The sequence below is a fragment of the Zophobas morio genome, unplaced genomic scaffold (genome assembly GCF_036711695.1).
Source record: "Zophobas morio isolate AGI-343-1 ecotype UQ-CSIRO unplaced genomic scaffold, CSIRO_AGI_Zmor_V1 ptg000011l, whole genome shotgun sequence".
NCBI lineage: Eukaryota > Metazoa > Arthropoda > Insecta > Coleoptera > Tenebrionidae > Zophobas > Zophobas morio.
The window spans coordinates 19,267,655-19,294,308 of record NW_026972116.1 but is presented as its reverse complement, the minus strand read 5'-3'; the positions used below and the strand labels follow the sequence as shown (position 1 = coordinate 19,294,308).

Below are 26,654 nucleotides of genomic sequence, written 5' to 3'. Positions count from 1 at the left end.
AGAAACTGTATACATGTATTTTCTTGATTGGAGCTGCTCTGACATGACCTGACTTGACCTAACTTGACGATTAAAAATTTTCGTTCTATGTACTTACTCTTTGTAAATTTTTATGTGAAATCTGATGGAATGTATGGTGTAACAATGGATGTTTTCTTTTGTGTGAAAGGTTGTAACATGCTGTTAAAACCCCTATTCGCTAAATACAGCGTGTTTAACAAAATATGCGTCTGACATAATATCCAGTCTTATTAATAACCAGCTGCTGTGACACTCTCAATTCTCACTTCTCACCACCCATTCTTCCAAATGTCTAATTTTCATGGTCCACTTTGTGCTTTACGAACCCCTATTAATTCCCTTTAATAATGAAACTCCCGTTAAAAATTTAATCTCGTAGACATGTACGATTGGAGCAGATTTTAATTAAAAACAGTAACCGCCATTTACATTTTAATGGTACTAGTGATTTTAAACAGACTGATGCAGCGATTATTCTATGAGCTTTGGTCGACGTAATTGGGTCAGATTTTAGTAAAACTTTCTTTTTAATTTAGTCGTCCGAGTTGGGGATTTGTTTCTGTTTGTTTTCTTTGACTCGTTGTTGGTAAAAGTTTTTTGAAGTCTGAACGTCGGCTGACTTGAGCTTTTAAAATGGTTTTATGAGCTTTCAGCGAAGCGCGCTTTTTTAATTGTGTTTTGCCGGTGATGGGGATTGAAAATAGCAAGGTGGTCGGCGGTTTGCATTCGCGGTCACTTATTTTTAGTTTTTCGCTCGTTACGTTCGTTTTTCATTTTTAAAGGTGGACTTTAAAACGTGTGGAAATGTGTGTTTGTTTTGTGTGGGATTATTCGACCAACTGCAATCTGCATTTTTTTTTTGTTGAATGAATGGCGGATTTGAAGGTTAATTATTCCATTTTATTCGAGTGTAATTATTGTTACGAAGATACGTAATTCACGGAATTTATATTTTGACGTTAATTTTAAAGCAGTTTAAAAATTCCGTTAGATATTGATGGTGCTGTTTACGGGCTATATCGAGGATGTTTTTTCCGTGCATCAACACGGCATTCTCAAACATGATGAAGGGCTTAGAAGTTCTGTAAATGATATATAACATATGATCTACGGTTGTCTTGTCCCAATAAAAAGTTCATGACGTCATCATACACAGTTTAGAGGGCTGTTTACCCATACTTTAATAATACACTTTTATTTCTGTTTGTCATAAAAAAGTCAAATTTTCAGTATGAAATTTTATAGTTTAAGAAAGTGAACTTGTTTGATTGTGCTTCAGGAGCTAGGGAGTTTTGAAGGCTCATATTTGTTTGTTTTTAAAAGGGTTTGAAACAATCCTAGGGGCTCCTGATGTCTTCTTTAAAGAATGTGAAATAATGTTATAAGTATTTTGTTCTTGAAAGAAATTGAAGAGGTTTTTAATGCTCGTGACATTTTGTTTCTTCCTAATGTGTGTGTTTTTTTGTTGAGATGTGAAAGAATCTTAGAAGCTCCTGTTTTATTTTTAGAATCTTGGGGCTCTTGACGTTTTGTTTTTGATGAAGTTTTGGAGGCCCCTAATGCTTTTATTTTAAAATTGTGAGGAACTATTTTTTTTTTAATGTGGACAAATCTCGGAAAACACTTAGTTTATTTTTGAAACGAACAATATGAGGGACCCCTGGTGTTTTTCTAAGGATTATGAAATAATATTGGGCCCCCTTGTGTTTTGTTTTTGAAAGAATTTGAAAACACCTTGAAGGCTCTTGATATTTATTATACTTATATCTACAAGAGTTTGAAAGATTTTTAGGACCTTCTAATGTCTCTTTTTTGAGAATGTGAAATAGTCTTGGAGACTGAAAGCGTCTGATGTTTTAATTTTAAGCGTTTGAAAAGTTTTTGGAGGCTAAGAATTGTTTTTCTTTTTTTTTGGAAAATGCAAGATTGTTGGGAATCCCCGGTGCCTTTTTGAAAGGATATGAAACAATCTTGGAAGCTTCTGGCGTCTTTTTTTATTGTGAAAGAACTTTCGATATCCTTAGAGTTTGTTTTTAATATAAAAGAATCTTGGGGCTCTTGAATTTGTTTTTGGAGGGGCTATAAAGGCTTCTAGTGCCTTCATTTTAAGAATTGCAAAGCCCTTATATATATTTTATTTTTGAAACAATTGTTTAAAATGTGAAATCTCTTATAGGATCTTAGCGGCTCCTGGTGTCTTTCTTAAAGATTAGGACATAATATTGTGAACCTCTTGTGTTTTATTATTGAAGAAGTCTGAAGAGATCTTAAAGGCTCCTGATATTTTGTTTTTAAGCGTTTGAAACTTTTGTAGGGGCTCCAAGTATTCTTTAATGGTAAAGAATCTTGGGAATCTCTAGAGTTTTTTTAAGGATGGGAACGATCTTGGGGCGCTCCGGGGTCTTTTTAATTGTCAAAATATCTTTGAAACCTCTAGAGTTTTTTTTAGAAAATGAAAAAGAATCTTGGGGCTCTTGAATTTTGTTTTTGAAGGAGTTTTAGAGGCTTCCAGTGTCTTCATTTTAAGAATGTGAACAAATTTTGCAAAGCCCTTATATTTTATATTTGAAACAATTGTTTAAAAGAATTTTGGGGGCTCTTATTGGTAGGTTTTTGAAAGAGTTTGGAAGAACCTTAGGGGCTCCTGGTGTCTTTTTTAAGGATTAGGACATAATATTGTGACCCCCTTCTGTTTTGTTTTTGAAGGAATCTGAAACGATCTTGATATTTTCTTTTAGGAGTTTGAAAAATTTCTAGGGGCTTCATGTGTCTTTTTGTTGAGAGTGTGAAACAATCTTGAGAATTCCTGGTATTTTTTTAAGGATGCGAAACAATCTTAGGAGCCTTCGGTATCTTTTTTTTTATTGTCAAAATATCTTCGAGACCTCTAGAGTTTTTTTAGAAAATGTAGAAGAATCTTGGGACTCTTGGATTTTGTTGAAAGCGGTTCAGAGACTTCTAATGTCTTCATTTTAAGAATCTGAGAGAATATTGATGGGCTGTGGTGCCTTTTTTTCAAAAGTGTGTACAAATCTCGCAACGCCCTTATATTTTATTTTTGAAACAATTATTGTTTAAACAAAATTTGTGGGTCCTTATTGGTTTGTTTTTGAAAGAGTTTGGAAAAACCTTAGGGGCTACAGGTGTCTTCTTTAAGGATTAAGAAACAATTTTGTGCTCCTCTTGTGTTTCGTTCTTGAAGGAATCTGAAAAGATCTTGAAGACTCCCAATATTTTATTTTTAGGCGTTTGAAAAATTTTTAGAGGCTCCAAGTGTCTTTGTTGAGAATTTGAGAGAATCTTGGGAATTCCCGGTATTTTTTTTATGGATGTGAAACAATCTTGGGAAGCTCTGGTATATTTTTTTCTATTGTCAAAATATTTTCGAGACCTCTAGTGGTTTTTTTAGAAAATGAAAAAGAATCTTGGGGCTCTTGAATTTTATTTTTGAAGGAGTTTTAGAGGCTTCCAGTGTCTTCATTTTAAGAATGTGAACAAATTTTGCAAAGCCCGTATATTTTATATTTGAAACAATTGTTTAAAAGAATTTTGGGGGCCCTTATTGGTTGGTTTTTGAAAGAATTTGGAAGAATCTTAGGGGCTCCTGGTGTCTTTTTTAATGATTAGGACATAATATTGTGACTCCCTTGTGTTTTGTTCTTGAAGGAATCTAAAAAGATCTTGGTATTTTACTTTTAGGATTTTGAAAAATTTTTAGAGGCTACAGATTTTTGTTGAGAATGTGAAAGAATCTTGGGAATTCTAGGTTTTGTTTTAAGGATATGAAGCAATCTTGGGAGCCTCAGGTATCTTTTTTTCTATTCTCAAAATGTGTTCGAGACCTCTAGAGGTTTTTTTATAAAATGTAAAAGAATCTTGGGGATCTTGAATTTTGTTTTTGAAGAAGTTTTAAAGGCTTCTTTTGTCTGCATTTTAAGAATGTGAACAAATCTCGCAAAGCCCTTATATTTTATTTTTGAAATAATTGTTTAAAAGAATTTTGGAAGCCCTTGTTGGTTTGTTTTTGAAAGGGTTTGGAAGAATCTTAGAGCCTGCATGTGTTTTTTTAAGGATTAAGAAATAATTTTGTGACTCCCTTGTGTTTTGTTCTTGAGGGAATCTGAGGAGATCTCGAAGGCTCTTGATATTTTGTTTTTTAGCGTTTGAAAAATTTGTAGTGGTTCCAAGTGTCTTTTTGTTGAAAATGTGAAAGAATCTTAGGAATCCCTGGTATTTTTTTAAGGATATGAAATAATGTTGGGGATCTCCAGCGTGTTTTTTTTATTGTCAAAGTGTCTTAGAGACTTCTAGAGTTTTTTAGGAAATATAAAAGAATCTTGGGGCACTTGAATTTTGTTTTTGAAGAAGTTTTAGAGGCTTGTGGTGTCTTAATTTTAAGAAAGTGGAAAAATCTTGGAAGCTACTGGCATCTGTTTTTATTGTGAAAGAGTCTTCGAGACTTCTTGTGGTTTTTTTAGAAATTAATACTCTTGAGTTTTGTTTTTGAAGAGGTTTTAGAGGTTTCTAGTGTCTTTATTTTTTATCCTTTTTTAGATAATGTGAAAAAATCTTGAAAATAACTTGTATTTTATTTTAGAAACAATTTTTTTGAAAGAATTTTTTGGATTGTTTTTTAAATGACTTGAAAAAAAACCTATGGTTTCTTCTTTTTAAAGAATGTATTGCGACCCTCTTGTGTTTTGTCCTTGACATAATAAGAAAAATCTTGAAAGCTCCTGATGTTTTGTTTTAAGAAATTTTAAAGATTTTTAGGGGCTCCATAATGTCTTATTTTTAAAAACGTGAAAGAATCTTTGGAGTCTCTATTGTTCTTTTTAACAAAGTGAAAGAACCTGGTGTTTTTTTTATGATGCAAGAATTTTCGTGGGCCCTAGTGTCTTTTTTAAGAATATGAAAAAATCCTAGACACCCCTTGTATTTTATTTTTGAAACAATTTTCTGAGAGAATTTAGAGGGCCCATACTGATTTGTTTTGGAAGGATTTGAAAGATTTTCCCGGATCCGGGGTGTCTTTTTTTAAAGAATGCGAAAAAAGGTTGCAGATCCCTTGTGTCTTTTGTTCTTGAAAGAATCTTGTTTTGTTTTAAAAAATTTTGAAAATGTGAAAGAATCTTTAGAGTCCCTACTATGTTTTTTAAAGTAGTGAAAGAATCTTCGGGACCTGTGCCGTAATTTTTTTATTTTGCAAGAATCTTCGTGTTTTTTTAAAGAATATTAAAAAATCTCAAAAACCCCTTGTATTTTTGAAACAGTTTTTTGGAAGAATTTTGAGGGTCCATATTAATTTGTTTTTGAAAGAGTTTGAAAGATTCTCACGGGCCCCTAGTGTCTCGTTTTAAAGAATGTCATAAAGGTTGCAGATCCCTTATGTTTTTTGTTCTTGAAATAATCTTGGAAGTCCCTAGGGTTTTTTTAAGGGTGTGAAAGAATCTTGGAGCTTTTGAAGTTTTGTTTCTGAAGGGGTCTTAGAGGCCTCATATGTCTTTATTTTAGAAATGTGAGAGGATCTTGAGAGGTTCTATTTTTTTTTTTAAGATTGTGAAGAAACCTCGGAAACCCTTTGTATTTTATTTTTGAAAAAAATTGAAAAGATCTTGAAAGCTTCTGATGTTTTCTTTTAAAAAATTCGAAAGATTTTTAGGGGCTCTATAAGGTCTTATTTTTGAAAGTGTGAAAGAATCTTTGGGGTCCCTACTGTCTTTTTTAAGGAAGTGAAAAAATCTTAGGGACCACTGGCGTATTTTTTTTATTGTGCAAGTATCTTGGTGGGCTCTAGTGTTTGAGCACATGAAAAAATCTCAAAAATCCCTTGTATTTTATTTTTGAAACAATTTTTTGGGAGCATTTTGAGGGCCAATATTATATATTTATTATAGTTTGTTTTTGAAAGGGTTTGAAAGATTCTCACAGGCCCTTAGGGTCTTTTTTTAAAGAATGTAAAAAAAGGTTGCAGATCCCTTGTGCTTTTTATTCTTGAAAGAATCTTGGATCCCCCTAGTGTTTTTTAATCATGTGAAAGAATCTCAGAAACCACTGGTTTTTTAGAAAACATGGAAGTTGTTTCCGAAGGGATTTTAGAGGCTTCTGGTATCTTTATTTTAGAACTGTGCGACGATCTTGAGAAGCTCTAATGTATGTTTTAAAGCCTGTGAAAAAACATAGGAAATCTATTGTACTTTATTTTTGAAAAATTTTGAAAAGATCTTGAAAGCTCCTGATGTAAGTCTTATTTTTGAAAATGTGAAAGAATCTTTGGAGTCCCTACCGTCTTTTTTAAGAAAGTGAAAGAATCTTAGGGACCTCTGGCGTATTTTTTTTCTTTTATTGTGCAAGAATCGTCGTGAGCCCTAGTGTTTTTTTAAGAACATGAAAAATCTCTAAAATCCCTTGTATTTTAGTTTTGAAACTATTTTTTGGGAGAATTTTGAGGGCGTATATTAATTTGTTTTTGAAAGGGTTTGAAAGATTCTCACGGGCCCTTAGGGTCTTTTTTTAAAGAATGTGAGAAAAGGTTGCAGGTCCCTTGTGTTTTGTTTAAGGATGTGAAAAAATCTTGGACCCCCCTGGTGTTTTTTAATAATGCGAAAGCATCTTAGAAACCTCTGGTTTTTTAGAAAATATGAAAGATTTTTGGGGCTCTTGAAGTTGTTTCTGAAGGGGTTTCAGAGGCCTCTTGTCCCTTTATTTTAGGACTGTGAAAGGATCTTGAGAGATCTTTTTTTAATGCTTTGAAAAAATCTCGCAAACCTGTGGTCTTTTATTCTTGAAACAATTTGAAAAGATCTTGAACGCTGCTGCTGTTTTGTTTTTGAAAGAGTTCGAAAATCTTAGGTGTATCTCGTGTCTTTTTTTTAAGAATGTGAAATGAGTCCCCAATGTTGATTTTTTAAAGATGTGAAAGAATATTGGGACTAACTTTTGTTTTATTTTTGAAAAAAAAAACAAAAAAAAGACTTACGGACTTCTGGTACTTTGTTTTGGAAATAGTTGAATTTAAAAGAATTTTGGGGGCTCTTCTTTCTTATTAACCTGTAGAAATTGTCATAATAAAAATGATAAAATTCGCAGAATAAAATTGAAACAGGCAAGAATGAGACAAACATTAAGGTGAATTGGATACAAAATTCTAGGTTTTTGAATGGAGTGCAGCCAATTTTGAAAAAATAGTAATTGCATTAGTAACACAATTTTCTGTGTTATTGCCGTTTTTTTGAAAAATTAAATCTTGCTCTGGAAAAAACATAATTAATAATTGTAACAAATTACATCATTAAACAGTCAGTAACGAATTTGTATTTCCTTGGAACCAAGTTATGAGCCAGCTCCAACAACAATTTTTTCGTGCTGTGTTGTTCAAAGTTTTACAGTTATAAATCGAGCACTAATTATTATCACAGTTCAAAAACACCAAACGAATGACGTCGGCTTCAGCTAGCCAAAACAATTTTTTTATCTAGCGGGGTAAATTCCTTTGGAAAGACGACAAAAAGAATAATTCTTGTCTAGTCAATTACGAAGTTCGATAGTAAACAGAAAGAAAAATAGTTACATAAAATTTTACGCGCAGATTTTTTTTAAATTAAATTTTGTTGATTATACCATCGCTCCGCCTGCAAAAATTCGCGTAAATAATTTGGCACGACGCTCGCAGTCTGTATTCATTAGTTTTCTGCAAACCTACAAAACTTTTGTTTTCTATTTAAAACTCGGAGAATCCTTGAATGCGATTATTTTGTTTTCACATTCTTGCATGATGTGTGGGTAGTAGTTTAAATTAACAGCATTAACTTTCCAGTGATGTTTCGAATTTCTCAACTAACGAACTTAGTTTTATAAAGATTACGATAATTTATTCAGTTCGCCGTTTGTGTGTTGCATTTTGAATAATTAAAGAAAATTTCCGCTTATTTCGTGTAATACGTTTATCGATTATCATCGTGCATCGCCAACCAACACAAAACGCGCAATGACAGCACTCATTATTCCACGTTTGAATGTAAAACGCGATCATACCCTCTGCTGGAGAACAATACCTAATAAAATTTTTCCCGGAACAGCCTGACCTTATTCCACTCTCCACGTGAAAAGAAAGCAATGGAAAGTTTTATAGTGAAGTATATTTTATAGAAACATAAAAAACTGTCGGAACAGTATACTTTAATGAAATTTTCTATTCCAGAGCACATCTGTCACTTGTAGATAAAAAAAGAAGCTAACCTTCGGTTCTCATTCAAACTTGTTTGTCTGTGGGAGTTGGCCGTAAATTTGGATAAACTCCAATCCCGAAAGTATAGAGGAGTATTCGCGGTTTTCACGAACTATCTCTCGTCCAATCGTCACATTGATTGCGACTTTTAATCCGCAAGGAGTTGCACTTTTCTATTTGGAAGTCGGTTAGGAAACTTCAGCTTAATTCGGCTCCGATTCCGCGGAACTCGTCTTCCGCAATAATTAAAAATTGTTTTCTTCTTGGTGCTTCGGTGGCGTGGAAGGAGTTGATAGAGGTGGCGTAATAGGGTGATTTAAACATTTGTAGAATCGGCTGACGAAGGAAACGAAGGCAAATAATAAAAAGAAACGTTTTTGTAGTTAAAATTCGATATTCTGTGTTTGTTGTAATTTTCGTTTTCAAGAAATATAATAAATGTATTGTTTTGGTGTTTGCGCTTAGGCGCCTTCCCCCTGGGTCACTATATCTAAAAGTCGCTTCGGAAACCTGAACTCAATTTAACTCTTCCAAGAAACTCTCCCCACAATAATTAAAAATTGTTTTCTTGTCGGTGTTTCAGTCGCGCGAAATGAGTTTGATCGAGACGGCCCCCGCAGGACTCTTCCAGGAGATAATTAAATTGCAATTAAAGAAGCCGAAGAACTGGAACTGGCAGCTATCCACCTCGAAATCGTCGCCCCACATCGCCCTCCCAATAATCCAACTCTACAATTCGAAAGGACAATTGGTCCTCGAGGCGAAGGACAGCGGGGCGACCCAGAGAAGAAGTTGGCACAGTTCGGACGCACCGAAAGAAACAACCGCAAACGTCAAGAGGGAGAATAAAGAACCGACACAGCGACATTTACAGAGATGTAGAAGCGACACATTAGAAACTGAGAGGAGAAACCGCTCGGCAAACAAATTGGATTCGATAAAAAGGAGAGAGATACAGAGATCGACGAATAATAAATTAAGCAAGAGTTCTAGTGCGGTGTTAGATAATTCGATATCGAGGAAGGGCGCAGATGCGACTAACGAAAATAGAAAATCAAGGAGCTACAATGAAAATTCAGTTAAAGGAGAAGACGGGGGATGTGGGGGGAGGGGCATGCATGATTTGAAGAAATCGAGGAGCGATGTCATCGAGCTTAAAGGTAAAATGACACTTCTCGCACGGAATTCTTAGTTAGTGGAGGGTGCTAAGGCAACATTAAGGGTGTTGGAGGGTTTTTATTGAAGCCGACAGGGTTAGCTTCAATTTGCTATATAATTCACACGAGATTTTGAGGGGTTTTATATTTTATTTGAAGGTTTTGCTGATCTGCAAGATTTCTTAAGTGGAAAACGTGTCCTGTTGACGGAGATAATGTGTTATGGCTGTGATAAATTTTTATACACTGGTAGCCGTGTTCGTTGAGTAATTTTTATTGGAAAATGCTTTGAAACGTGGTTTTGTTTGTGCGTTAGAAATAAGTTTTTATTAAATGGAATCGCTTACGCAAGATCCTTACAAAAAATTAATGTGTAACCGATATGGTTAAAAAAGATTTCATTTCCTAGAAGGTATAATACGTTATTTTTTTCTTTGATATCGTGGTATAACGATTTTTTTATTGCGCAGCACATTATATCAAAAATTACTGTTAAAGTTTTCAAACATTTTTGAAGTTGACGTGCGGGAGGTAGAAGAACTAAATTATTTTCTTTTAATGTTCCTAGAACACGAAAATGCATATTTCCGGTTTCCGTTGGCTGTTGGTTATTGTTATTAGAAAATTCGAAACTTCTAAATCGATTGTTTTCTTACATTTTCTTATTTTTCTGTATAAAATGACGCCATCAATTTATTAATTAGAGGAAAACGCGAAAGGATCGCATTTAACTTATACATATTTCATTGTGTTTTGAAAATTTCACAGAAATCCGGCTTCAGATTTTAACGGATTTATAGACCACATTTTTAGGCGTCTATTAATGATATTATTACATATTTCACATGGAATTTATGTATCAAAATTTTGAAGAGGACCAATAGACAAATTTTGGTTAGCGATTCATCAAACTAATGATAACCTCAAAACATGTGCTAAATTTCAGAGCAATAATTGGTTTATTAGTTTCTAGAATACATTGCAAAATGCTGTAGTACAATTTTAATTTTTTTCCAAAAATCTACATGTCAAAAGTAAAAAATAAGGATGGATTAAAAAAAACATGAAAAAGATATTTTAATGTAAAATTAAACTGATGAACCCAATAAAACTTTGGTTAGCGTTTAAACATCTACACAAAATCTCTAAAGTTCATCCAAAATTCCATAGCAATCAGTTCGTAGTTTCGAAAATTACGTATCCAATAAAATCGCCAACAGACCGACTACAGAGGACAGACAAACGGAAATGGTAAGATTTTCGCATTTGACAAGCCCTGAAGCGTTAAGACAACTTGAAATTGGTCCTTCGTCAGCAGACGTTAGGGCACTAAAAATTGAAACTTGCAACAATTTCGACCCGCGAAATATATAAAAACCATCATCAGGCCTATAAACGTTTGCAAATTGCATACAGTAAACCACGTTAAAATTGTTTAATAATAATAATAATAATAATAAAATTAATAACAGCATTCTTTTGATACCTCGTATAATTGTTTAATAGCAAATGTTTTTTTTTTACAGTAGAATATTAAATCATAAGTATTAAATAAATTCGTGCCCTGACATAATGACTCGCTTGAAGAAAAAATATATTAATTCTGAAATACACAAACACCGGGTGAGTATTAATGATTGAAGCAAATTTTTGAGTTAGCAATTCTGAATTATTGGCACCACTGTTAGTCAAGTTTGACATGAGCGCGCCTAAAAAGCAATGAGAAGATGGCAGCCGCTGAATCAGTACCATCATAAGTTTTAAATATGTTGCCAATTTGACAAAAAAAACCCAAATATTAATAGTCACTGGTATTTCCAAGATAGCCTGTGTATTCAATCAATGAATATTTTGGTAAAATTTGACAAAAGTTTGTTCTGGAAAATTGATTCGTATAAATTTCGTATTTTTAACAATGGTTTTACGTCCAAATTTAAAACAAAGCGAGAGAGCAGGAGGTCATAGCGTGTGAGCAACATAATTCGTAGACGTAAACGTATGTAGCTACGTTCTGAAGTCTTAACCTACTTCTCTCTGGCTGTCAGGTCAGATTTAAACGTCAAGAGTTTTAGAACTAAATCACTTCTAAGAAAAGAGGGGGTTGCCAAAATCAGTTTCATCTTAACAGGTAGTAGCATCCTTTTTATTGGTTATTTTTGCAGAAAAAATCGAAGAAATTAAACCATGATACATAAGCTCTTCAAATATCGTTTAACGACTTTGAGATGTTCTTTTTTAGAAATGTTTTTTGTATTCCTCTGAATAATAAGACTGGGATTTGCTTTATATTCGTGGTACTCTGTTATTAGTTAAACTAAAATCTATAAATATCACTTTAGGCTTCTGATGTTTTGTGAAAGTGTTTGAAAAGATTTTGGGGGCTCCTGATAATTTTGAAATCTTGGGTTCCTCTAGTGGTTTTTTAATGTCAAATAATCTTGTATCTTGGCAAGTACTAGCCTCGCCCACCCGCCCTCTATTTTCTTGGAAGGTATATCATTTACTAAAATCTCTACTTCCTAAGATAAGACTGATTTTGGCAAATCACATAGCTTCGAAGAAAATAGAGGGTGGGTGGGCGGGGCTAGTATTTGATAAGATTAGACTACTTTTGGCATTTTGTCATATCCTTTTTCCACTCCTACACAAAAGAAGAACATAATTAGCCCCGCCCACCAGTGATTGATTTTATCCGATCTGAATGTTCTACTGAACACAATCAAATTAGTCGTTAGAATGAAAAGAAGGGGAAAGCTGGGCGGTGCTAGTGTTTTTTTCTTAATTCAGTACATAGAGCAACAATCTGTATAATGTAATATTTAAAATGTAAATAAATAAATACATAAATAAATACATAAATAAATAAATAAATAAAAAAATAAATAAAGACTACCTATTTGAACAAGATAAGAATGATTTTGGCAAATCACGTAGCCTCTAAGAAAACAAAGGGTGGGTGGGCGAGTCTAGTACTTGTTAAGATAAGACTGATTTTGGCAAATCATATACTCTTTAAGAAAATACAGGGCGGGGCTAGTACTTACCAAAGTACATACAAATGATTTTGGCAAATGATATACTATTTAAAATAATAAGAGGTTGGCGATAGCTACTACATGCAGGTACTACCCCGCCCACCCACCCTCTATTTCTTTAAATAGTATATCATTTGCCAAAATCAGTCTTATCTTAAGAAGTACTAGACCCGCCCAACCGCCCTTTATTTTCATAGAGGATATGTGATTTTCCAAATCAGTCATATACAAGGTGTTTTTTTATTTGATACAACCCCTGTAACTTTTTTATTCTTAAAGATAAACCTGTAGTTCTTTGAGCAAATGCATCATTTTAAAAGATCTATGTGATGGCAATCTCACATTTATTTTATAACTTCCGGTAGAACCGGAAATGACATCAACTTAATTTTTTTTATGGAACACTAGGTATATTTTTTCATAAATGGAAATACTGATTTTTTTTAAAAATCAAAGACAACCAATATTTCTAAAATCAATACTTAAAAAGTTATTAAATAAAATACACGAAAAATTCATCTTAATTGATGACAATCTAGTAGCTTGAAAAATTGACACTTATGTCATTTATTCACATATGTGATCTTTTAAAATGATACAAATTTGGTCAAAGAACTATATGTTTATTTTTTAAAATAAAAAAATTACGGGGGTTGTATCAAATAAAATAAACACGTGGTATACAATCATATCGAACAAGTATAGACTAAAAATTTTGTTTCAGAAGCCTTCTGCGATTACGAATTATATTGCTCTCCTATTATTATATGATAAAGAGAAAAATTGTCAAGCACCCTTTGAAATTTAATGTTAAAAAAAATATGTTGGCAATACCAGGGCGTTTTTTGTTCCTGTTAATCATTTCGGCATTTAAAATCAAATAATTGTCAAATCAAATATCAAATAATAGTAGTGCCAACATCTTTATTGCGAAAATAAATCATTTGGTATAACATAAACGATCCCAATAGCTCTTTGGTTGGCGGCTTGACATTTATCGGTTTTATTATGCATGTTGCTTTATTTAATTAAAAAAAAATCTAAAAAAAATCTGAAAAATTATCCTAATAAGATTTGATGTCGATTCGATCAGTATTCATATCTAATTCTTTGACATGTTATTGGATTTTGACAGATCCAAGCGATAAAATATTGCCCACCTTAATTTTTACCATTCAGAATAGTGGCTAAACTCATGTCACTGACATTTGTTTGTCACTAACTTTTTTCTACGACTTAAAAATATCACATTACACTCATGTCCAATGACTATCTATTAGTGCTGTGTTTTGTTTTTGTCAGGTTGGCAAGATATTTAAAATTTTATGATGGCATACCTGACCTAAAACTAAAATTTTGGGCACTAATTCAGCAGCTGCCGTTTTCTCGTTTGTTTTCTAAGCGCTCATGTCAAATTGACAGTTGCTTTGAACCAACATGCTAACATAGAAGGTAATAATTCAGATTTACCAACCCAAAAATTTGCTTCAACCATTAATAAAGCTGCTATTTTTCAGTAACTGTTTATTTAATAACTTTTGATATGAAGTCGTTGTATTACATGCTGTGCATATAAATACCGAGTGACTATTAATGATGGAAGCAAAGTTTTGTGTTGGCAGTTCTGAATTATTGACGGCAATGCGAGTGTCAGTTTACAGATATCAGGTGTCAATGTTGAAACGCCAAACAATTTGACAAAAAAGTGTATTATCATAAGGTTTTAAATATGTATGTTGCCAACCTGACAAAAACGTCACAACCCTTAACAACACTCGGTATTAGTTGTTGTGGAATATAAATTTCATAATAAAGTCGGAGGCAAAACGTAGCGACAAAGAGTAACATACACTTGATTTGTCAAAACTCTGAAACCTTGGCCACTACATTTTAAGTGTCAAAATAGAATGAATGTATTGTCAATTATATATTGATGTGTAAGTGATACTATGATGTCAACCTAAATTTTTATCATACTGAATTGCGACTAAACCCAAGTCTGTATATAATATAGGAATCTCCTGAAGATTTTGACACAAATGGCGCTTCTTTATCGCTAAATTTTGTCTGTGACTTTAGATTTTTCTTGTTATATTTTCATTATAATAAATTTTTCATTTTTGTTACTATTTCAATTGGTATCAATAAATTTTGCGTCAAATTAATACAACTGTCACCCTGGTAAAGTACTTCCTGTTATTAAAATTGACAAGTTTGGCAATGACATTTAATTTAAATCGAAATTTCTTATTAATCTTTATAAAAATGGCATAACTAAACTTTCTTGAGCACTAACTTGACAAAGTGCTAAAGATTTGAATTAGGTTTGACAATAGCAGCGCAAGAAAATTCTTTCAGAATTGGTGAATTCTATTGCCAACTCAAACAGCAATTGTTGCTCACGCTGTAAAATGCCATTTCACGGTTGTCAATTTTGACATGACTGCGCCTAACAGATATGTTAAGCAGATGGCAGCTACTGATTTGGTGTCATAAATGTCAATTTGACAGTAAAGTGTGCTGTCATAAAATTTTAAATATGTTGCCAACCTGACAAAAAACATCACAAACATTAATAATCACTCGGTATACATTTAATAACAAAGTCGTAGACAAAACTGAAAATAGTCGACACTTGATTTGTCAAAACTGTGAAACTTTAACCACTAGCTTTAAGTGTCAAAATAGGCTAAACGCACATCTGTATATAGATTATAATATCCAAATTCCCTGAAAATGTTGACGGAAATGACGTTTCTTTGTCGCTAATTTTTTTCCATTTTTGTTACTGTTTCAGTTAGTATCGATAAATGTTGCTTCAAATTGATAGAACTGTCATTCCAGGTGAGGTAGCCCTCCTGTTCTTAAAATTGACATGGTTGACAATATTGACGTTTAATTTAAATCAAAAATTGTTATTCATAAAATAAAATCTCATAACCTAACTTTCTTGAGCATTTAAAAAAAGTGGGAGTGCTAAGTATTTAGATCATATTCGATAATAGCAGGGCAAAAAAATCTTGAGAGTCGTGAATTATATTGCCAACTTAAACACGCTGACTGCCAATTAGAGACAACAATAAACATAGTAGGCGTAGTACATCATGCTTATGTCAGTCGATGACATTTCAAATTCAGATTATTTATTACCTACTTTCAGTGCTGTTACGCAGAGTGTTGTTAAAATTAATGTTATTCCAAGTTTGTGCAGTTATTTCGGGATCTGACAAAAGAAAAGATTCTGCAGAATGTTCTGGAACGAACAAGAAATTAACTAAACATTGAAATAAATCTACGAAGCGTCTTAGCAGCGTATGCATAAAATGTGCATTTTTTCTCGGATATGTGTTAAATTTAACAGTTTTAAAATTACTATGGAATTAATTAAATGCCTTATTCATCGATTTGTTTGTTTTTGTTTACGTTGAAATTAATAATATAATTATAACCATTAAAATTTGTGTGTGGACATTTGTGAAGTTTCTCTGCATAGGCAACTATGATTTCTTGTTGCAGCAAAATTGGCACTGGGGAGTGTTTAAACGCTGGTTGAAACGTTAATTACTTGGGAACTCTTTATCGTAGAAAGTTCGCGTTTTCACCAATTGAAATTTAATTCGGAAAGGGAGTCTTATTTAGAAAACTATCCATATACATGGATCGTATAAAATATGAATGAATAGTTTTTTGTATGGGTTAAATCAACAAGTTTTCACAAGTAATAAAAACATTTTCAGTTAGAGTAAGCTGTGGTCATGACGTCATTCTAGTCAGTATTCAATTGAGCAAATACATAGAGCTAAAATGTTAGGTTAGAAAGTAATGTCATTTACACTGTAATTTTTCTAAGTAGTGTCCAAAGTGTGTTAAGCATTCGATTTTTACGTTTGACTAAAATGGAAATATATACAAAATTTCGAAGTAGCCGGTTCTGAAAAAATATACTTCGTAGCTGTCTGAATTATGTATTTAATGGCTTGTGAAACATCAAGGAAACATAAAATGAGAGTTTTTTTTACAAAATGTGACACACTTAAAATTAGGAAAATTTATCTCTATGTTTGAAAACTTTAGTAGCAGAACGCATAGTAATAATAATAATAGCCAAAATTTGTTTGTTTATGACAACTAATCCGCATCACAATCGATACCTTCAAAGAAACCCTTCAATGCAAAACAACCCCTACAAACTCCACTACCTTCTCGCCTCCAATTTCTTATGCCATAAATAATAATAGACATAGTACATAGTTAGTTTGCATACTAGCTTGACTTCAAGTATACGCCAAACCGGCACACCCCCTGGATATGTATGGTCTGCAGATTTAGGCTGACCCTATATTTGCCTCCATACTTTACATAGGTAGATGTTTATCTGAGTCGAGCAAACAATAAGGAAAATTTTCGTTGCAGGAAATCCCCGTTTCGCTGAAACTTCCAAACGGAACCCTCTGCGCCCGATAACATCAGTTGTTGATATCGTGGAAAACAAAGAAAAAAACGACGTCATCCAGAGCCACCGCCGTTGCAAAAGCGACGACCTGTTTCGCAGGAAATTAAAATACAACGAAGAAAGCTTGAAGCGTGCGGAGATTGACGGTTACCGAAAGTTCGTAACACCAGCGACACTCCAGAATGCTTTATTGGCTAACAACCCTGCTAATATCGAACATAACAGGTACACACTTTTGAGTTACACGCGAAATTGTTCGCAATCTGTTTGTTTGTTTCTACGAAATATATCTACAACGGAACTACATGTGTACGTGCTTTCATTTACACATTCGTAGATTAAACTTGGTCCCGATCTTCGCTCGCTCTAAATGCGATATATGGCACTAATTAAATTTTTTTTCTTTGTATGATTGGATGGCCGCCGCAGGTACAAAACCCGCACGAGCAGCGCCGGCACGTTAATAATTACGAACGAGAGTTTTAACAACCGCCACCGACGCCGGCGGCGTCGCGACGCGTCAATAGAAAACTCGAACAACGCCCAGAATAATGCGGCTCTCAAGAAGGACACAAGTGAAGGGACCACTTTGCATGTTAGACAAGGCGGCGATCCAGCAAATCTCGAAACAACCCTCTGCGAGATGGAACAACAGCAGGAAAATCGATACAGTTCAACTGCAGAACATAACAACATCGACGCAACGCCGAAAACTAGGTAATCAACTTGCGATTTTTATGCGAGTTGGGAAATTTTGGCGGTGGAGATATTATTGTTTGCTGGGGGGTTTTGTTTTGATAATGTTTGACTGCCGTGCTTTGCTAACTCGGGACGATTACGAGTCTGGAGGGCTGTAAAGTCCTCATTACAACTTTACACTTATGGTAGTTCAAGTTCAAAATTTGACTAATGGGGGTTGGAGGAAGTTCGGTGTTAAAGGGAATTTGTTTGCGGCTCTAAATGCGAATGACAATGAGTTTTCGTTTGCGCGATTTCACTATTCCTTGGAGAGGGAGGGTAGAGGGCGCTAGTTTAATTTTATGGTCAATTAATTGATATTTGTTGGCTTGTTTGAAATTTATTGAATGCAGAAGTTTTTAAGAAGTTTTCTGGTGGAATATTTTTTGAGTTTGATCTTTCTTTTTTTTTTAACTTGACATGGACCTGAACACATAACCTCTTCAGCATATTTTTGATTCTCATGGCACAATTTTTACTACCCTAGAAAAAAAAACACCAATTTAATATTCTGATTTTAATAATGAAAAAATGGTGGAGGAGCCGGGATAGGCGACCAGGACAAAATATGATAAAAGTATATTTGTTAATGTTGAGTGGAGACTGTTAATGTAGTAATAATGCGCCACATGTTATGTTTCACCCTCTTTAAGGAATGTTGTTAAACTCTGAGACAAAATAAAAAGCGAAACGTACTTAACAAAAAAAAAAATATATTCAATCATGCGAACGTTTACAATTTTGCCTGAATGTGTAGTTAGTGTAAAGTCATTAAATGGAACTGGTTAAATATTTTTAAAATTATTCATCCTGAATCCTTGAATTTTACGATGTATTGTTTTTATATATCACGTATCACATAGCTTTACCTTTTACAACAGCAAAAAATCTTTATTTATCTTACAAGTGGAATAAAAATATTATGGCTATACGGGTGCGAAAGTGGCTCATAACGAAACGCTAGCAGTTGTGTAACAACACGGGTCTAAAAATAATGTTTAACAAAATTTCTCTGTTATTTCAGAGTGGGTTAAAATGGATTTAAATGCTTGTTTTTCCTAGATCGTAGATATATTTGTGTAAACATGTACATTTTGTAGAAAATTGTTCATTTTATTTATACTTATTTACTTTATTTTTTGTCGTTTTATTTTATTTCTTTTTTTTTTTTTTTTTCTTAAAGTTACTCTTATGGATTCTGATAATTCAAGTCAACCTAAAAATAGTAATAGCGTGCTTATAAAAACTTTAAATTATTCCACATGAATAGGTAACTTAGTAATTGTACAGCACAAATTTCATTTCTACTAATTTTAAATGTTGCGTGTCAAATTAGCGCTACATAATCAAATTATCAGAACAGAAATAACGTCCATTTGTAATAAGTCCTTTACGCTTTTATTTTCTATGACAAATAACAGACTATTTCTTCACAGCAATGTAATTATGTTAATCAGTGGAAATTAGCAAGGAAAAATAATTTTTTGTTAAATTTAAATATCGTGACTAAAGAAACATAAACTTATAGTAAGTAAAAACCTGTTTTGATGAAAAAGTCCGCTGGGAAATTTCAACATACATAACAATGAAAACCAAAACAAAAATTACAATTTAAAGTATCGCAAGATTTAATTATGCTAAAATTTTTGATTTTAAATTTCAGTCTACTCGAACTCGAAGCAATCAGTACAATTTTTGAAAAAAATCTTTTATTTTTCGACCCACAAATGGCTACATCTTCTCATCTTATTACATAAAAATATAGGATGTTTCATTTCTACTTATAGTTCAGCCAAAAATATAGTGCGGTTATGGCTTAATACCTAATCATCTTCGGTAATTTTTACGAAATGATTTCAATACGGCACGTGATCTACCTGACCACTGTAAAACGCAATATATCTTAAAAAAAAGAGATGAAGATTATATTTACAAAAGTTATTTCTATTTCTGAAATACATTTGGATATTCTTGATATACTTTATAAAGCTGATCACATAAAGAGGGTCAAATTTTCTACCCACACACGATTTTAACTTAAAAGGATTTTATTTTCTTTTTTAGTTGAATATCTCATAAATGCTTTCACCACTTCATAAATTTCACATGTCGAATCGATCGGATATTGCTATGACGTCACGCTCAGATGAAGCGTTATGCTGTTCTAATTTGAATACTACAGAGCCTAGAGAACTATGACTTTTCCTAAGGGCGCCAACATACATATACCTAAATATATGGGTGAGTCACTAAGCGCACGGTCCTCGATATCTCAATAGTTATTATTTAGTTTTTTTTTTTTAATGAAACTATATATTTTTACATATTGTTGTCATTAGCCTCACCCCAGATTTTATATCTGACTACAGTTTATTTTTGAAATTCCGATGCGACGTTGCCACGTTATTCCAATTTCCTCGAAATTTTTTTGTAAAGAAATAAATATTTTGCAGTTAAGCTCCGCCCGCTTGGTTCACGGCGAATAAAAAAAATCTTCACAATAGAGATAGGGCGGGTGGGCGGGCTTACATTTTGCCTTTTTGTTTTAATATGTGTAAACTTCTTTTCACAAGATGAAACTTAAAACATGTTTAAAATGGAAAATTTGTATAAGGATATATCGATTTTGCTAATAGGCTCCGGCTCAGAATTGCAAAATCCATATTTACTTGCAAAAATGTACCATTTTAACCATGTTTTAAGTTTCTTGTTGTGAACAGATGACTATGTATATAAAGAAAAAAAAGGCAAAATATAAGCCCCGCCCACCCGCCCTATCTCAATTCTGATGATTTTTTTATTCGTCGTAAGCTTTCCTCGTAAAATCCTTATTTGTCTACGAGAAATTATCAAGTAAAATATGTTTGTAAGTAATCCTGTTACACAAAGAAAACTAAATGTATTAATAAAAAAAGAAAACCAAAAGAGAAACTCCACCCATTAAGTTTCTTGTTGTGAAAAGAAGTCTACACATATTAAAACAGAAAGGCAAAATTTAAGCCCGCCCACCCGCCCTATCTCTATTGTGAACATTTTTTTTATTCGCCGTGAACCAAGGGGGCGGAGCTTAACTGCAAAATATTTATTTCTCTACGGGAAATTAAAAAATGTTTTTGATTATCGTGCTGTTCAAAGAATATCCTGTACATTAAGAAAAATAAAGCCAAAGATTAGGCCCCGCCCCGATCTGAATTCTCAGTTGTTATGAATTTTTCATTCGTTGTGAGATCGAGGGGCGGGGCTTAATTGCAAGATCCATATTTGTCTAGAAAAAATTATTTAAACATGTTTTAAGTTTCTTGTTCTGAAAAGACGACTATGTATATTAAGTAAAATGGGTCTGTCTTACAATATTTTGTGGAAGAATAAATATGTTGTGGTATCAATTAAATCTAATTTTAATATACAGAATGTTTATAAAAAAAATCTAAATCTTTACAACTTTTAAATATCAATGTTAGTTTTTTCAAGTAAAACACTTGTATTTTAATACTGTTATGAAATACATCTTTATGCCGCCTCGGTACGACACCTATGACCGTTGGTCTTACGCCGGTGATGATTCATCCTCAATGCGACTGAGCGACGGAGCGCTAAATAAACGCCTGGAAACGGAAGTCGCGAATAGGGATTCCGGAGAAGTATAGAAGCGGTGACGTAGGGTTTCGAGAAGGACCGCGTAGTGTTTAAATAGAGTCCACCCTTGGGGAACGGATTATTCAGCTAGTTGAGTCAAAAGAAGTTGCGCCGGAATTATTTTATAATCGGTATGATAGTTACTCGTGTAAATTATAGTTAATAAGGAATAAATTGTTGAGTTTAACCCACGCCAATTTTATTCGACCGTTCAACGTAACAATACCGTTTCGTATTGTAATTTTCAAAAAAGTTTTCACAGTAACTATCAATTTTAAATATAGTAAAAACTTAACAAAAACGAAAGAGAAAAAAGGGTGTTCTATTTAAAAAAACTGAAATATCGATGTATAAAAAATTTAATGTCATGATAAAGTCGCATCGAAATTTCAAAAATAAACCGTGGTTTTACGACTGAGAAGAGGTGAATCAAAATATGTAAATGTATGAATATAGACTATTTGATTAAAAAAAAACTAAGATGTGTTTGTGCGTTAAAAACAGAACACTTTGTAGAGTTAAAAATATTTTTAAAATACAGTCCTCAAAGAACCGTACAAGTTTGATATTTGACTTATTCTTCTACTAATTAATCAGATATCGAGGAATGTGCGCATAGTGACTCACCCTGTATATATGTATTCTTTATTTTTTTTTTAATTTGGGACAGCGCACTTAGGGACTCATTCTGTATGTGTCACGTTTTGTAAATGAATTTATTACAGAGCATTATATCATTAAACCTGTATTTTACATCCAATACCACGTAAAGGATTCTAATAAAAAAGTATAAAAAACCATTTTTGACCAGTTTCTACGCCACTTCTGCCACAAATTATTGTACAAAAAATATATATACAGTGTGTTCACTAAACCTGTGGCAAAAATCCATTTCCAGACAAAGCTTTTTCCCGAAAATCATTCAAGGACAAAAAAATCTTAAAATAATCCAAGGAATAACCCCCACGACTTTTGCGGCATATTTAGGAAACACTCTATATACCAACACACACGTAGGCATTAAATCTGAAGTTTTACACATACTTGTTTTTATGGCACTTTCCTTCTTTTTGTTATATATTTTTAGATATTGACTGACAGCCTACAGAATTTTTAAAATATTAGTAAGAACATTAAAACACAATTATAAATTTGTGCCAAAAATTTGTTATTTCTTTTACGTAGACCTTTGACAATAAACGATATGTTTATAATAAACAACAAAAGCACTTAAAGCATTCAGACGTAGTTGTTTTACTTATCGGTAAGGTAAAATAAATAATTTAAACTTTGTGGCCTTGGTGTCTTATCAACCAACATATTGTAATTTTTACTTTTGTATAAACAGTCACTTGAATTCCAGTAAACTTACTGGACACTGAAGTGACATCCTATTAAAATTTTATTTTGTTTACAACATTTTATCAACACCAAAATCAATATGTGCCAGTTCAAGTATGCAATGTAATCAATTTTTCCGACTTTTCCACCTCGTGTGTTTTTTAAACTTCAAGTTCAAACGAAGCCAGTACACGTAAGTAGTTTTTAAAATCAGTCTAAAATAGCAAATGAAGTGAATTTATCGCCGTACACAATCTACGATTTATTTATTTCAGGAACACCCACCTTTGTAGATTTTCTTTTTAATTCCTGAAACTTCGTATAAAGTTAACATCAAAAAACAAAATTCCATTTTAATTACGCTGTTAAACTCCGTGACTTTCTTTTGGTCTTTGAATGGGGTCCTACATTTAAACTCCAGGAGATTTGTAATTAAATACGTTAATCAAAAACATAATTAAATGTCATCATATCGCCTTGCCTTGTGAATCTCTAGCTTGTAATTCTAAGCATTCCGAGTGTTCAAATACATGGTCGCTACATTCGCTTCCACCTCCACAGATATTAACAAGACCCTCTACAAAGATTAACTTCTAATCACTTTGATACTACGTCACAGATTGAGAACATTTTAATAACATCTTGCTACAAAATTGCCTTTGAAGTATCTTATATGTTCTACAAGACGGCGACAGTGGCGTAGTAACTCCCGTAAGGCACGAGCTAGTAGTCAAAGCTCTATTGACAACAGGTTCGCATAATTAAATTTTTTTTCTGGTTTTTACTCGACAACTATTCATTCGCTTCAAGTTTTGATGAAAATATTTTCATGTAAAAAGTCACTTTGAGGATTCCTTGTTGTTACGCCATTGGAAGTCGAAATTAATTCGCTTTATAAATTTCATATTGCCTCGAAGCAACCTCCCCGCAAACATCAACTGTTGATAAACCACCCAATCTCGATCTAAATCTTTTCCAGATTCCACGAAAACAAAGCGTCGAGGAAAAATGGAAGCGCTCCCGCCGGTCTGTTTTATTCTCGCAGTGATATATTTCCGTTCGAAAAAACACTAAATAACAGAGTGGACGAAAAACATGACGATAAGTGTAATTACATAGTGCACGACCCTGTGGTTCTCGACGGCGATAATAAAAACCGGAAAAACGCTCGGGCAATTATCGAAAAATTGGAACGGAAAAAACGCAAAAAAGTGCGGAGACATTACAGTGATGCATCAACGTCGCCCAGTCGGGAGAAGAAATATCAACATAAAAGAAAGGGAAACGGGACAAAAGGTAAGGGAAATTGGCTCTCGATTGATCGGGATTATTAAATTTCGGTTCGCAAATTGATGTTTGATTTGTTGCTGGAATCGTTAACCTTTTATTTGGAAAACTTGCTCGGAACAGAGGACGGCGGCTCCACGCACGGGTAAAACGCACAGTTTGGCGGTTTATAAAATTCATTGAAATGGGTTGAATGATTTAGCAGTTGCGAAGGCGAAGAGGGGCTGAAAATTCTAATTTATAATATATAAGTAGGTACGTTTGACGGTATTCAGCACAAATCAAATTTTTTTTCCAGCTACGTAGCAATTTGTTCATTGTAGACGATTCCGTTCAATGTCTCTTGAGTATTTTTCACCTTTTAACCATTTATGTTTTTTGTGTGCTGAAAAATCTGACAATGTGTGGTATCCACTTATTTAGAACCTGGTAAAATTTAGCAAAAAGCAGAAACTGCACTCGGAAAACTCCCTTGCAAATATTATCCCTGATGTCAATTAGCCTTATAATGACCTTCGACGGATTAAGGTAAAGATTAAACTAATGGTTGACCACAAAATACCCTTCCCAAAATTATGTTTGTTTATCTTAACAGGCACCTGTTGGACTTCTTTGTGAGGATAATTTACAACCCAATTCACTTTTCGCTTAGAGACTTTCCTTTAAAACAGATGCACTGTTACAACAGAATTATGTTCAACAGTTGCAACCAAAACACGAAATCACAGATGCTATTTTTTTTTAATACGTTGTACATATATTTGATAAATTCGATAGTGGGGTCGTAAATTAGTTGGTTGTTGCAGATGTAGAAATAAATTTGTGTTTTGTTTATTGTCTATACTATTACGTTTAATGGGGTTTTGACATGGGTTACTGATGGCGGAAAACTCCAAACACTCGGGTAGTAATATCGACGAACGCAATTTGTGCTCCCCTTTAGTCGGAAAAATTGTGAGAAGACACATTCGGATTGTTCTTTTAATATTTCTTGAGCAAAGTTCCTATCGTTGGGAATAGTTTATGCTTGGTCTTCTTTCCAGAACTTTTCTCCCTAAATTTTACACTAAATTTGGACGGCATAAATTTTCGTCTTACAATTTTTAATATTTTCTTGTTAAAATTTTTATTGGTATGATATAGTTTGTCTTCCCATTTTTCTTGGCACGTGTTGTCTGCGTAGAACGATTAGAAATACTCGTCGAATTTTAACAAACACATGCTCTCAGTTCTCATTTTTAAGCTAGACTTCCAGAAAGTGAGCTAATGTAATAAGATCCGGCTACTTTAATGTTTTCTCGACGTTTCATAACCCCTAGCGTACGAAAAAATGGGTATCCCATTTCCATGTGTCTGTTGTCTGTGTCGATTTTATTAAACAGATAATTTCCGCAACTACCGCACCAAACATACACATACATATATATTAGTACTTGATTGTACTATGTAATTCTATAAAATATTAGAAGTCTTCAACAGAGTTGTAATTGAAATTTTTTTTTTTGGATAAGACTTGATACTCTCTTCTGAGCGGCAAAATCATGCATTCTCTTAATAAACGAACTTCACTAAGATTGCTGTCATATCATGGAAACCAATTTTCTACCTTGCCAAAGACTTCTCGAACTAAGATTCCGCATAATCAAGGTTCTACTGTAGTCCTATACTTCTTATGAATCCGCCTTCATGTTTTACCTTAGGTATCCAGATTTTCGTAAAAAAATCGAAGACCACACTTTATACAAGATAAGAGCACTGCCGCCTTGTAAACTCCGGAGCTGTACTGAATTACCAACCCGAACATCGCTCGTTTGATTGACTTATGGGTCACAATTTTTTATTGATGAAAATAAGAACAACTCCCAAAATTGAGAATACATTATTGTTGCGCCCGCCTATATTTAATAATAGTAAAATAAGAATTATTACATTAACAGCTTAATATTTAACTTTAACCAACATAATATTCAGAACATTTTGTTCCACTGTAGCTTAATTAAGAATTGTATCGCCTCCTCTAATTTGAGAAGACAGGTTGCTAGGTGCTTAATCGTCGCATTATTTCGGTATATAAACATATATTTAACATTGTCGGTACCTGTGCGAACTGTACCTTCCGTGCCCAGGGACTGTCATAGAATGTTTCTTTACCTGTACTTAAACAGTTCACACATATTTATTTCACTTTATATAGGTTGTCATAGAAAATAAATAGTTTTTATATTTTAAAAAAGCGATATTTGTTCGAAAGTACTTCAGGAGCGAGGGATGTTCTGTCTAAATAACGTTGTCTGTTATGTCCGAAACAATAATTAAACATTACCATGAGGAAGAGACATATGATCTAACCTTTTTTTGTTAGTTTTTGTGATAACTGAAGCATTATTTTGTTGTTAAACATACCAAAAAACCCACTTTAAGACCACAGATCTCTACCAAAATGGAAGAAGGAATTGTTTCAATATTATTCCTCGTATCTAATGATATCCCACGATAACATGCACGACATTCCGGACAGTCTGTATAAAATAACATACTCCTATACTTGTGGTTTATGAATCCGCCTTGCTTTTTAGCAGTTACATTTTGGTGGAGTTATAATGATTTCAAAATTGGTTCTTTTGCTACGTTTAATAACTAAACAACACATTCATTGTCACAATAACTAGTAATAAAACTTTTAGTTAATATTTCTCTCGCCCATGACCATGTTTAATTACAATTTCATACAGAATGTACAAAGATATAGTTGTGTTGTT

The 26,654-nt window shown here is 33.3% G+C and overlaps 1 protein-coding gene across 3 annotated transcripts in view; it reads left to right on the top strand.

Annotated features, from left to right (window-relative positions):
- LOC135127120 (tyrosine-protein phosphatase non-receptor type 13-like) overlaps positions 1 to 26,654 on the top strand; it is a 249,908-nt gene that overhangs the window by 6,058 nt on the left and 217,196 nt on the right. For 2 of the 3 annotated variants that reach the window (XM_064053452.1, XM_064053453.1), the window contains exons 2-5: positions 8,832 to 9,408; positions 16,854 to 17,118; positions 17,323 to 17,610; positions 23,588 to 23,904. In XM_064053452.1, coding sequence (XP_063909522.1) covers positions 8,841 to 9,408; positions 16,854 to 17,118; positions 17,323 to 17,610; positions 23,588 to 23,904 — 1,438 coding nt within the window. In that variant the 5' untranslated portion in view covers positions 8,832 to 8,840. Of the gene's footprint in view, positions 1 to 8,831; positions 9,409 to 16,853; positions 17,119 to 17,322; positions 17,611 to 22,709; positions 22,802 to 23,587; positions 23,905 to 26,654 lie in introns of those variants that run through there. The other variant, XM_064053454.1, reaches the window with a different exon arrangement.